This window comes from Papio anubis, chromosome 11, assembly GCF_008728515.1.
Source record: "Papio anubis isolate 15944 chromosome 11, Panubis1.0, whole genome shotgun sequence".
NCBI classification, from domain to species: domain Eukaryota; kingdom Metazoa; phylum Chordata; class Mammalia; order Primates; family Cercopithecidae; genus Papio; species Papio anubis.
In genome coordinates this window covers 35,119,713-35,132,882 of record NC_044986.1, presented here as the reverse complement: position 1 = coordinate 35,132,882, position 13,170 = coordinate 35,119,713, and the positions used below count along the sequence as shown (strand labels likewise).

General features: G+C 42.9%; 1 protein-coding gene across 11 annotated transcripts in view; it reads right to left on the bottom strand.

Annotated features, from left to right (window-relative positions):
* Nucleotides 1–6,423, bottom strand: part of HPS1 (HPS1 biogenesis of lysosomal organelles complex 3 subunit 1) — a 31,151-nt gene extending 24,728 nt beyond the window's left edge. For 3 of the 11 annotated variants that reach the window (XM_003904101.5, XM_009215119.4, XM_021943569.2), the window contains exons 1-2: nucleotides 4,744–6,064; nucleotides 2,614–2,730 (exon numbers count right to left, since the gene is read on the bottom strand). In XM_003904101.5, the coding sequence (XP_003904150.1) occupies nucleotides 2,614–2,730 (117 nt within the window). In that variant the 5' untranslated portion in view covers nucleotides 4,744–6,064. The other 8 variants (XM_009215114.4, XM_017944179.3, XR_002524397.2 and 5 more) reach the window with 6 other exon arrangements.
* Nucleotides 6,424–13,170: the final 6,747 nt, after the last annotated feature.

Below are 13,170 nucleotides of genomic sequence, written 5' to 3'. Positions count from 1 at the left end.
AAGTGAAAAAAAAAAACAAGCAGTAAAACTGTAAATGTGGCATAATCCCAATTATATAGAAAAAATAAAGACCCAAAGAAAGTATATTAAAAAGCTAATAGCTCTGGGTAATGGAATTACAGGTCACTGAAAAACCATCTCTTTGTATTGCCAAATTTCCTACAATTAACTCATGTTATTTATATGACAAGAAAAGAATGTGTTGCACATTAACAAAAAAAAAAAAAAAAACTTTAAAGACCACCTTTCCTTTACACTACTCATTTTTAGGAACTGAAAATTCAGGAGTTCATTCCTTTGCCAGGTTTTCAATAAAGAGGAAGAGAAAGGCCACCAAATAGTTTGCTTCTTAAGCTGACATAGTTGTAACAATAGTTTAAAAACTGAAATACTTAAAAAGTCTTAATTTAAATATTGTATGTATTGACTGTTAAAAAATAAAGTCTAACAGTTAGCTTAAATAAAACCACTTGAATGTCTATGATCTCTGATATCTTGTGTTTGCGTAAAGACTGTGATGAGAACATGGGTGACATTGATGATAAATGGACCCCCTGAAGTGAAGTTGGCTCACTCATTGGCTGGATGATGAGACCCCTTAGAGCAGAAAGGGCAAGATAGGCAACCAGTCCATGCTGCTGCAGAAACCTAAGAACACCTTCCACTGCATCCCCAGTAAAAAACATTTTTAACTCAAAATTAATCGGGAAAACATTTTCAAAATAAATTACTCCTTTAAAATATACAGTAGAAATTATGTAAGTGAAAATGACAAGTATTTCTGAGTTGTAACGTTAAAGTGTTAAACTGGATGTCCACATGCAAAAAAAAAAAAAAATTAACTTCAATCCATAGCTCGCACCACACACAAAAATTCAAAGTAGATCATCAGACCTGATATAAAACCTAAAACTATAAAACTTTGAAAAGAATATGTAGAGAAAACTCTTTGTGAGTTGGGCGAAGATTTCTTAGATGTAACACTAAAAGCATAATCCATAAATGCAAAATGGACAAACTCGAGTTCTAATACTTCTGCTCTTTGAAAGATACCATTGAGAATATAAACACAAGCCACAAACTGGAAGAAAGTATTTGCAAAACATGTATCTGATAAAGGACTTCATCCAAAATATATCACAAGCTCTCAAAACTCAGTAAGAATAGTAAGAAGAAACAATCAACTCAAATAAAAACTGGGCAAAAGATATGGCAAATAAGCACATGAAAAGATGCTCAAAATCATTAGTCATTAAGGAAATGAAATTTAAAACACAGTGAGATTCTAGTGGACATCTATTAGAATGGCTACAATTAAAAAGACGGACCATAGCGTTGGTGAGGATATGGAGGAACTGAACTCTCAAACACTACAGCTGGAATCAAAAATTATACAACCACTTTGGAAAAGTTTGGCAGTTTATTAAAAAGTTGCACATGCACGTACATGATCTAGCCGTTCTACCCTAAGTATCTGTCCTTGGACGTGAAAGCATCCATGTATACATGGACTTGTACGTGCATGTTCATAGTTGCTTTACTTGTAATAGTCAAAAACTGAAAATAACACAGATGTCCATCAACAAGTAAATGAATGAACAAATGGTGGCATCCTGATACAACAGATTACTGCTCAATGAAAAGGAATGAACTATTGATACATGCCACAACACAGATGAATCACAAAATAATCATGCTGAGTGAAAGCAGTCAAACCAAAACCAAACTAAATCCAAGCACATACTGTATGGCTCCATTTATATAAGCCCATATAATACAAACTAACCTATCGTGACAGAAAGCAGATCAGCAGTTCCTACGGGATGGGGATGGGAAAGAAAGGATTACAAATGTTTGAGGTGGTAGATATATTTCTTTTATTGATTGTGATAGAATCATAGGTATATATACATATCAAAGCTTATCAAGTTGTATACTTTAAATATGTGCAATTTATGGTATGTTAATCATACCTTAATACAGCTATTAAAAAATTAATGTGTTCAGCTTACATTAAACTTTTTCATTTTTTTTTTTGCTCTGTCGCCCAGGTTGGAATGCACAGGCACAATCTTGGCTCACTGCAACCTCTACCATCTGGACTCAAGTGATCCTCCCACCTCAACCTCCCAAGTAGCTGGGACCACACCTGGCTAATTTTTGTGGGTTTTTTTTTGGTAGAGACAGGGTTTCGCCATGCTGCCCGGGCTGGTCTCAAACTCCTGAGCTCAAGCAATTGACCCACCTTGGCTTCCCAAAGTGTTGTGATTACAGGCGTGAGCCACCATGCACAGCCTTGTTAAACTTTTTAGGGTACAGAAACTGATGGCTCCAAGTTCCTCTGTTATGTGATTCAAATTCGACATCTTCTTGCCCTCACTTAGCCCGGAGAGCCCTGGTGGGGTGTGGGGGTGGGGTCATTGAGCTCAGAGCATCAAGAGGCAGACCTTGAGGATGAGGGTCTAGCTGTGAAGGATGCTGGACCCCACACAACACGCTGCTCATGCTGCCCAGGACAGGGTGAACACAGGTTTTCCTGCCTCTCTGCCTGCTGGTAGTTTTGTATGGTTCCTTCCTATCCACCCCTCCTGGGACTGCCTACCCTGCACTCACCTCTTCTTCCTCATTCTCTGACTGCCCGAACTTCAGCCGGAGACTCTCTTCAAACTCGTCATCTGTCCAGTAGAAGAGGACCTCTGCACCCTCAGTGGCCACCAAGACGCACTTCATCTGCCAGGGAAAGGCAAGGTCAAAGTCAGCCCCTAGCCCCAACATCCATGCGCACAGCCTGAGTAACGAAGAGGATCCCAACCCCAGCAAACATTCAGTGAGCCCTTTCTGCACACCAGACATCACAAAGGCCTTCCATTTTTGTTGCACCCTCACAACTGGACAAAGTAGGACTCTTTAGGTACTCCCATTTTAGAGAGCAGGACACAGGCACAGCCTGAAGTGGCAAAGCTGGAATCCAGACCCAAATCTGTTTGATGCCAAGGCTGGGGCTCTTTCCTCTGTGGTATCTAGTCCCTCTCAGCACAGCATCAGACCCACCACAGGGCCTACCGGAACCAGACTGGAACAGGAAGGGACCCAGGTCTTGGCCTGGACATGGAGCCGAATGCCCAGGGAGGCCATGCTCACAGCAGACAGTTAGTGCCTGGTGTGGATTGGAGGGCGCTGCTGCACCTCCATCTCTGCGCAGTCCAGAGATATCTCTCCCTCAGATAAAAACAGTTCCAGGGCCAGGTGCGGTGGCTCACGCCTGTAATCCCAGCACTTTGGGAGGCTGAGGTGGGTGGATCACCTGAAGTCAGGAGTTTGAGACCAGCCTGGCCAACATGGTGAAACCTCGTCTCTACTAAAAATACAAAACTTAGCCAGGCGTGGTGGCAAGTGCCTGTAATCTCAGCTACTCGGGACGCTGAGGCAGGAGAATCACTTGAACCTGGGAGGCAGAGGTTGCAGTGAGCCGATATTGTGCCACCGCACTCCAGCCTGGGGGACAGAGAGAGACTCTGTCTGAAGAAACAAACAAACAAACAAAAAACAGCTCCAGAAGACGAGCCTCAAAGGCCCTGAATTTATTTCAGCACCACAGAATTTCATTCAAATGCTGCTCTCCCTGCTCATGGTGAGAACAGAGGCTGCCTAAAGACCCTGTACCTAGTAGGCTGCAGCTTCTAGGGCCACAGCTACCAGTGTCTTCAGCCCTCCCAAATTTCCTCCCCCACCCCCTGCCACACACACACCACACACTCTGTGCTTAATTGTGTAAGGAACGTCTTAACTATTCACCCACTGGAAGATCTTTCATACAGCTCCCCACACTGTGTGCCGTGGCCCTCTTCTAACTCTTGGGGCAGCCTGACCAGGCTGGTGAGGACAGTGCTCCAGGCTGCTTGCTGCAGCTGAGAGGCCTCAGGCAGTGGTTTCAAATCCTCTTATGTGCCTCAGGGTGTCATGCAGATATAATCATGTGGTATGTGTGCTAAGCCATAACAATGACTAGGAAGCTCTGCTGTAACTCTCACACATGCGGATTTCCAGTTTTTTTGGGAGGATCATAGCATCTCCAGGTCTTGTGTTCTGTCATCCCCAGGTCCAGCTTAGTGGTCCTTACTGAATTCCTCCCAAACTAACTCAGTGCAACTGGTCCCAAGGTGTTTATGGCGAATGCCAGGAGACAACAGCACAGTGAAGGAGGAATGCAGGCTATTCCCACAGAATTACTCAATGCCAAGGCAGACACTGACAGTGCAACAGGTGTGAAGAGGAGGTTGCTGGGAGAGGCAGGTGGACCTGAAGAGGCTTCTCTGGGACTCCCAGGTACATGTGACAAAGCTGACCAGAGTGTATGGGTTAGGCAGCAGTGGGCTATGGAATGGAGGCTGTGGTTGTGAGCAGAAAAGTGACCGGCTGGCTGGAGATGGGCAGGTCGAGGTCATGAAGGCGGTCATCTAGGTGCGGGTGTCGGGTAATGAGTGCTCACCTCTTGGTGGGGGCCGGGAGGAGCTTTAAAGACTCAGCAGGCTGTGATGACCCACCTGGATGCGAGGGGTGAAGGAGAGATGAGGCAGCAGGATGGGGGTGGCCTCAGGATGCAGGGCTGGGGAGGGGATGAGCAGGTCTGCAGAGCTCAGGAGCACTCAGTCCACTGCCTACCTCATTCCATCTGCCTCCCAGTGCCCCAGGGTGGATGCTGCCTGCCTCCCTGTCCTCCCCAGGTGGGGCAAAATCATCTACCTTGGCAAGGAGCACAGTGGAGCATCCAGACAGTCAGAGGTTCAGAAAGGGCTGCAGCAGAGACTTGGGGACTGGTTCATGGGAGAGCAGCACAGCATCCCTGGTCCTGCAAATGCTTAAAACAGAGAGAACATGAGGGCAGACAGATGCCCTGGTCCTGACTGCTGCCCGTTGGGAAAGGACAAGCTGGAGAAGGGCTGCGTGGTCCCTGGTCTCTCCAGGCCCTGAGGCAGTCTGCTAAGAACATATCCGGGATCCTGCCCCTCACCTCCCATAATGGAGAATAGGAACCCGGCCAGCACAGCCCTTTGTACAGAGCAGGTGCCCACTTTTGTTCCTTCCTCCTTTGTTCCTACGAAGCGCTCTCACTTCTGTGGGTCACTCAGAGCTCCCCAAGCAGCCCCAGGGAGCTCGCTAGCAGTGACTGACCGGAGACAGCATAGCACACCCCAGGCGGCGAGGATGCAGTCCCAGTGAAGGGAGTGGGGATCCTGGGATGATGCGATGAGTGGAAGGAAACAAACAGGAAAGGCGTCTGGGACCAGGTTCTAGTTTTGGCTTTGCCAAGTCGCATAAACCTCTTTGAGCCTCAAACTCCCACGGAGAAATAGAGCAACATCCCCTACTCTACCTCCCTACAGGGTTAGATCACGGGAGTGACCAGGCAAGCTGCAAAGTAACCTTAGCAAACTGCTTTCTTATATGGGTGTGGGGATCATTATTCCTATTTCCCAGCTTCCCTTCTTCAAATAACAGGATTAACCAATCTGGTTCCAGAATCTTTCATATTTGGATAGAAGGCAGACACAACAGAAAACTTAATTAGGAAGTCAAGCACTGTGAGCGAGTAAGAGGCAAGTGACTACCCGCCACAGAGACTGCTGTTAGGAGTTCGGCCTTTAGCAACCTAACCCTGAGACGGCCTCCATCACCCACATGATTGGCCCGAATGCCACATTCCCGAAACAGGGGGATGCTTCCCAAAGGCTGCTGGGAAGAGAACCTCGCCGGTGAAACGTTGTGACTTCGGCTTCACCTTGCTATCTTGCCCTAGAAAGGGAACTCGGAGGGGACTCACTGGCGAAGGGTGCTCCAGATGGCGGGGGGAGGGCCAAGCTGGGGCGACCCCCAGAGCGCACTTCCACCATCTGGACTCCAGCAAACCTCCCTGTAGCCCTTGGTCCCGCCTTCAGCAGCTCCTTCTGGGGTCCCACACCTTCGGAGCCCGGCCCTGTCCCCGAGTCTCTGCAGAGAGCGAGTCAGCGGCTCCCGTTTGCCTAGCACGCCAGTTTCTGTCCAGTTTCACCCCCAAATCCCCACCTCTCCCCACCCCTGAACCTCACGGCCATCCTGGGAAGGAGGCTTGACTTGTGACATCCGCCCCTCTTCACGGCTGAGGAACTTTGGCTCCGAGCGAGGAAGCGACCGGCCCACGACCACACGCCCGCAGTGGGTGAGGCTAGGGGTGGGCCCGCTCCGGGACCCCTAGGGCCCCTCCCCCAATTCCGGGAGGGTTGCGAGGGGCTCTGAGGAAGGATCGCCGCCCCGGGAGGGGACTGCCCGGAGACCCACGTACCGGATCGCGGCGCGCACAGCGCCCCGCCTGCAGGAGCCCGGGCGCGCTTCCGGGTAGGACCGCGTGATCGCGCACGTGACCGCCCCGCCCCGGGAGGGGCCGGAGCCGCCGTCGCTTTCCGCAGGTTCGAGCCCCGCCCCTGCCAGGCCTTGCCCATGCCCCGTTTTACAGACGAGGAAACGGAGGCTCAGAGAGAAAAAATAACTTTCTGAGGGGCCGAACCAGGCTCAGAACCCAGGTTTCCTGGCTCCTCAGCTGATTCCTTCTCTCCTCCCCTTGCCCGGAACCCCAGGCTTTGCTTAATGAACTGAAGTTCTGGGGTTAGAGCTGTCCTTTTGTGACTGCTCTTCCTGACCTTTGGGGAGGTGACACAGCGCACAGAAGGGCTCAGTTGCCCCCAGAGTCCCAACGCTGGAATTTCTTTATAGAAGTTTTCAATCTATTTTGGGAACAGAGTGTACATTAGGAGTTTTGTGTTGAACCTATGTTTGCAAGATTAATTTTAAAAAATGGTATGTGTATTGGGGGTGGCTGGAAGTGGAGGGGGCATTCTGTTAATAATGGAAGGGGCTAAATTCCCGAACAATCCACCCCTCAGTGCCTGGGTGCCACCTAGGAGCTCTGAGCCCAGCCCAGCGGGGTATGGGTTGTAGGATCTGGCTGGGGATATAGTAGATTGAGCATCCCTTGGGGGAAAGGCAGAGTCTAAGAATCAATACCTCCACCACCTGCAGATCAAAGAGTGCATCACTCCCCACAACCCACTACCCACCCCTTCCAGCCCACCTTAGGGCAAATTCTTCCAACTCCCCATCCACAGCACATAGCCCTGCGGCAGGCATCTCTCTCCCCAGCCCACCATTGAGATCCTTCACTCAATATGCTTTCAATGGTTGAATGAATTCCATTAAATGGATATGCTATTATTTACTTATTCATTCCCCTACTGGTAGTTTCCATTTCCCAACAGCAATATGTGAGGATTCTGATTTCTCCACATCCTCATCAATGCTTGTTATTGTTAATTTTTTTTTTAAGTATTGTAACCCAGTGTGGAGTAGTATCTTGTGATTTTCATTTTCACTTCCCTGACGTTCAGCATCTTTTCATGTGCTTTTTGCCCATTTGTGTACCTTCTTTGGAGAAATGTCTATTCAAATCCCTTATGCATTTTTAAATTGTCTTTATTATTGAGTTGTAAAAGTTCTTTATATGCTCTGGATACAAGCCCCTTATCAGATACATGATTTGCAAAAAAATTTTTTTTTCCCATTATGTGGCCTGTCTTTTCACTTTCTTAGTGGTATCATTTGTAGCATCAAAGTTTTAAATTTTTATGTAATCCAGTATAATCTATTTTTTAGTTATGTGCAGGCTTTTTGTGTCAATATGTTTCTTTTTTTTTCAAATTTGTTTGTGGTAAAATACATATAATGTAAAATTGATCATTAAGCATTTTAAGTGTACTGTTCAGTAGTATTAACTGCATTCCTAATGCTGTGCAGCCATCACCACCATCCATCTCCACAGCTCTTTTCATCTTTTAAAACTGAAACTATATCCAGTAAGCAATAATTCTGGCCAGGCGCGGTGGCTCACGCCTGTAATCCCAACACTTCAGGAGGCTGAGGCGGGTGGATCACGAAGTCAGGAGTTCGAGACCAGCCTGGCCAACATGGTGAAACCCCATCTCTACTAAAAATACAAAATTAGCAGGGTGTGGTGGCACACAGCTGTAGTCCCAGCAACTTAGGAGGCTGAGGCAGGAGAATCGCTTGTACCTGGGAGGCAGAGGTTGCAGTGAGCCAAGATCGTGCCACTGAACTCCAACCTGGGCAACGGAGCGAGGCTCCCATCTCAACAACAACAACAACAACAACAACAACAACAACAACAATTCTTCATTCCTCTTCATAGCAACCACAATGCTACCTTCTGTCTGTATGAATTTGACTACTCTAAGTACCTCATGTAAGTAGAATCATACAGTGTTTGTCTTTTTATGACTGGCTTATTTCACTTAGCATAATATTCTCAAGGTGCATTCATGTTGTAGCACATATGAGAATTCTTTCCTTTTTTCTTTATTTTTAAGCCTGAATAATATTCTGTTGTCTGTATATACTATATTTTGCTTATCCATTTATCCGTTGATGGACAGTTGGGTTACTTCCATTGTGTATAAGGTCGTTATGAACATGAGTGTACAAATATCTCTTTGAGACTCTGCTTTCAATTATTTTGGGCATATACCCAGAAGTGAAACTGCTAGATCATATGGTAATTCTATTTTTAATTTTTTAAGGAACTACCATACTGTTTTCCACAGCAGCTGCATCATTTTACATTCCTACCCACAGTGTACAAGGGTTCCAGTTTATCCACATCTTTGTCAACACTTGCTATTTTCTTTAAAATTTTTATAGTGGCCATCCTAATGGGTGTGAGGTAGTTCAACGTAAGTTTATATTTCTCTTAGGTAAATATGTAGGCATGGGATTGCTGGGCTGTATGGTAAGTCTATGTTTAAATTTCTATTAAACTGCTGAACCATTTTCCAAAGTGGATGTACCATTTTACATTCCTCCTAGCAACACTGAGAGTTGTTATTGCTCTGTAGTCTTGTTAGCACTTGATACTGTCCTAGTAGGTATGTGGTAGTATGTCAAGTGTTCAAATCTTTTGCCTATTGTAAAATTGGATTGTTTGTCTTATTATTTATTTGATTTATGTGTTTGGATTCAAGCCCTTTATTAGATCTTTTTTCCCCAGTCTGTAGCTTTGTCTTTTCCTTTTCTTTACAGTGATTTTTGAAGAGCAGAAATCTTTGTGCATTTTGTGTCCTATGTAGTCTCTGCTTAGCCAGGGTCACAGAGATTTTCTCCTGTTTCTTCTTTTTTGCAGAAATTTAATAGTTGTAGATTCTGTCTTTAGGTTCACAATCCATTTTGAGTTAATTTTTGTGTATGATGTGAGAGAAGGTTGAGGTTTTAGTTTTTTGTTTTTTTTTGTTTTGCATATAGATGTCCAATTTTTCTAGCACCATTTGTTGAAAAAAAAAAAAACATTTTCTTGGCTGGGCACGGTGGCTCATGCCTGTAATCCCAGCACTTTGGGAGGCCGAGGAAGGCAGATCATCTGAGGTCAGGAGTTCGAGACTAGCCTGGCCAATATGGTGAAACCCCGTTTCTAGTAAAAATACAAAAAAAATTAGCCGGGCTTGGTGGCATGCACCTGTAATCCCAGCTACTCAGGAGGCTGAGGCAGGAGAATTGCTTGAACCTGGGAGGCAGAGGTTGCAGTGAGCTGAGATCATGCCATTGCACTCCAGCTTGGGCAACAAGAGTGAAACTCTGTCTCAAATAAATAAATAAATAAATAAATCTTTTCTCCATTGAATTAATTACCATGGCACAGTTGTCTCAAATCAATTGACCATCTGTGTGTGAATCTATTTTTGGAGTCTATGTTGTTCAATAAATTTAAAAGGATTTTATTGATTTTCTTAGAGGCAGTTTTTGGTTTAATCAATTTTTATTGATTCTCTGTTTTTTAATTCATCAATTTGTTCTGATAGTTACTATTTCCTATCTTCTGTTTACTTTGAGTTTATTTTTTTTTCTTCTTTTTAATAGTTTGTTAGGGTAGAAACAAAGGCCATTGATTTGAGAGCTTTTGTCTTTTCTAATGGAGTTTAGTGCTGTAGATCTTCCCCAAGGTACTGCTTTATCAGCATCCCACAACTTTTTATCTGCTGTGTTTTCATTTTCAATTACTTAAAAATGCTAATTTTTCTTTTGATTTATTTAGAGTATAGTTCAGAGGTCAGCCAGATATTTGAGTGTACTTTGTACCAGCTTTTTTGTATTTTTACCTGTTCCCCTTCCCTCTCAATTCAATTTTCAGCTGCTCTGGTAGTCTTGAACACCAATGTCACTCCACGGCCTAATATAATAGCTGCTTGCTGATGGACCTTGCTCTCTGTTGTGAACTAGGGGAATTCCTTCAGGAGAAAAGCCAAATAAATGTAGATATCACCGAGTGTGATTTTCTTCATTCAAGAGCTATATCTCCTGCAGTTTCTGCCTGCTCTTAGCTGTTTTGCATTGCCTTCAAAGAATTGTTTTTTGAAATTTTGTCTAAGGTTCGTAAGTGTTATTGGCAAAAGGGTTAGTCTGATATAACTTTAACATTATCAGAAATTGGAAGTTTTTCTGCACATTTATATATGCAGTATTTTCCATTTAGTTTAAAATATTTTCTAATTTTTATTGTGATTTCTGATTTTTTTCTCATGGAATATTTAGAAGTGTATTTCTTAATTTTCAAGCACGGGGAGATTTTCTAGTTTCATATCTATCTATCTATCTATCTATCTATCTATCTATCTATCTATCTATCTATAATTTCCACTTATATTCCACTGCTGTCAGAAATACATTGTATGTTATTATTATTTGAAGTTTTTTGAAACTTTATGTCACAGTATATAATCAAGTTTTATAAATGTTTTGATGTGTTGTTGAAAAAGGACTTTATTCATTTGTTGTAATGTTCTCTATATATCATTTAGATAAAATATGTTAATTGTATTGTTTAACTCTTTTCTATTCTTTCTGATTTTTGCCTTTTCTCTCATTTTCTGCAATAAGAGTTAAACATCTATTATAATTGCAAATTTGTCTATTTCTCCTTTTATTTCTGTGAGTTTTTTTGCTTCACATATAGAAGATGTCATTAGGTACATGCAGATTTATAAGTATATATCTTACTGTTAAATCAAAACTTTCATCTTTATGAAATGTCCCTATCACTAGCAATGCTTTTTGGTTTTACAAAAACATTTATTGTCTCGTATAAACATAAGGACATCACCTTTTGTTGCATGGCATATCTTTTTCTTACTCCTTTTAATTTCTTATATTTTAGATATTTCTTTTGAAATAGCTTTTAGTTGGACTTTCTTTTATCTGACAACCTTTGTCTTTTAATTGGAGCATTTATTCCATTTACATTTAGTGCCATTACAGATAAATTTGGTTTTAAATCTATTATGTTGCTAGTTGCTTTCTATTTGTCCCAACTGTTCTTCATTAACTTTGTCTTCTTTCTTGCTTTCTGTTACAGGAAGCATTTTTGTGATGATTCCACTGCCTCTCCATTCACTTAGAAAAATATTCTTTTAAATATTAGTTCAGTGGTTACCATAGAGACTAAAACATGTATCTTTGACTTATCAAAGTTTAATGTAAATTAGTAGTTTTACCTCTTTCTTGAAAATGTCAGGATGTTAGTATATCTTTCATTTACCAGCTTTCAATATGTATGGAATTATTGTAATGCATTTTTAATTACTTACATATTTTAAATTGCATGAGACATTGTTATTATTAGATTATATTTATTTAGAGTTTCCCACATAATTACCCTTTACGTTGCTTTTCATTCTTTCCTGCATCTCTCATTGCATTATTTTGGTTGTTCATTCTTTCTCTCCCTGTCTTTCTCTTCATCTTTCCTTTCACTGTGTCCTCCAATTTTCTCACCCTCCCACCACCCACTCACACCTAGACATAGTTGGGTTCTAAGACATTAGGTGCACACATGGTGAAATTCTACTATAATACATTTCAGTTGCTGCTGCAGAAACCCCTTGTACTTGTCTTAAAGTTCAGTTTAACTAATTTCTCCAATGTGAGGTCAATCTTTTCCTTTTAAAAACCTAACAAGGTGAGTAAGCCGTGGGGCATTATTAGTCTATATTAGTTATGCACTAAATCACGGCTTGGAAGAAATTGGGGTGGCAAGAGTCAAGTAATTAACTCAAAAAAAAAAAAATCAGGACGCTATCCCTGAGGGTGAGAGGATCTTCAAAACGTGTTATCTGCGTTGAATTTCATGTGCATGCATTCTAGAAGGCATTTATGTAGAAATAGCAACAATTTAAAGCTAACTTTGAAACTTCGCAAAAGGATGTATCTAATACATAAGCTAACATGAGGAGGAAATAGAAAAACAACAGCAGCCGGACCAGAGACCATCTGACATGACATCGGACAACAGGGAGTTTCAGGTAAACTTAGAGTTTACTTAAATCCAAAGTCCTCATTTTATAGATGAGAACACTGAGGTCCAGAGAGGCTGAGTGAGTTTTCTTCTGAGGTGGATAAAATCAGTGGAATAGCCTGTTCTGATCTCCAGGTGTGACTGTTCATTGGGTCTAGAGTTGACCTCTATGATTCTCTAGTTACCTTTTAGCCCACTTTGCTATTTGAGGTTTCAAATTATATTTTTGATGTTTCCGGTAGGGGTGCAGCATCTTCTACTATGTGCATCTACATTGCATGCCTGTGGAGCAACACAGAGATTGTTTTCTGATAAAAATCAGCCAAGTACTAGGAGAGGCAGGACTTTAGAAGTGGAGGAGATGTAGAAGGAAGCTTAGGTTACTATGGAGTGTGCAAAAGAAGTCCTGTGGATTTAGATAACACCACACACAAACCGCATGTAATATTCACTTGATGGCAAATCAACTAGAGGGATCTAACAGCATTGACCCATTCTCTGGTCTTCTAGCATCCATCATAGTTTTGTGCTCCTTTTCCATGAAATACGTTTGTTGTTGGAAAGTAGGTGCCCAGATAAGGACTGCATTTCCTCTAGCCTCGAGATGAGACCAAATGACTGCTGGCCAATGGAACCGAGTAGAAAGGACTGACTCCAGTTCCAGGTTAGGCCTCCAGCTGTTCTGGGCATGTCGATGGAACAGAACCACCACCTCCACCCCATTACCACCAATTCAACTTTACATGAATTATAAGCGAGAAATAAACTTGGACTGTGTTAAGCCA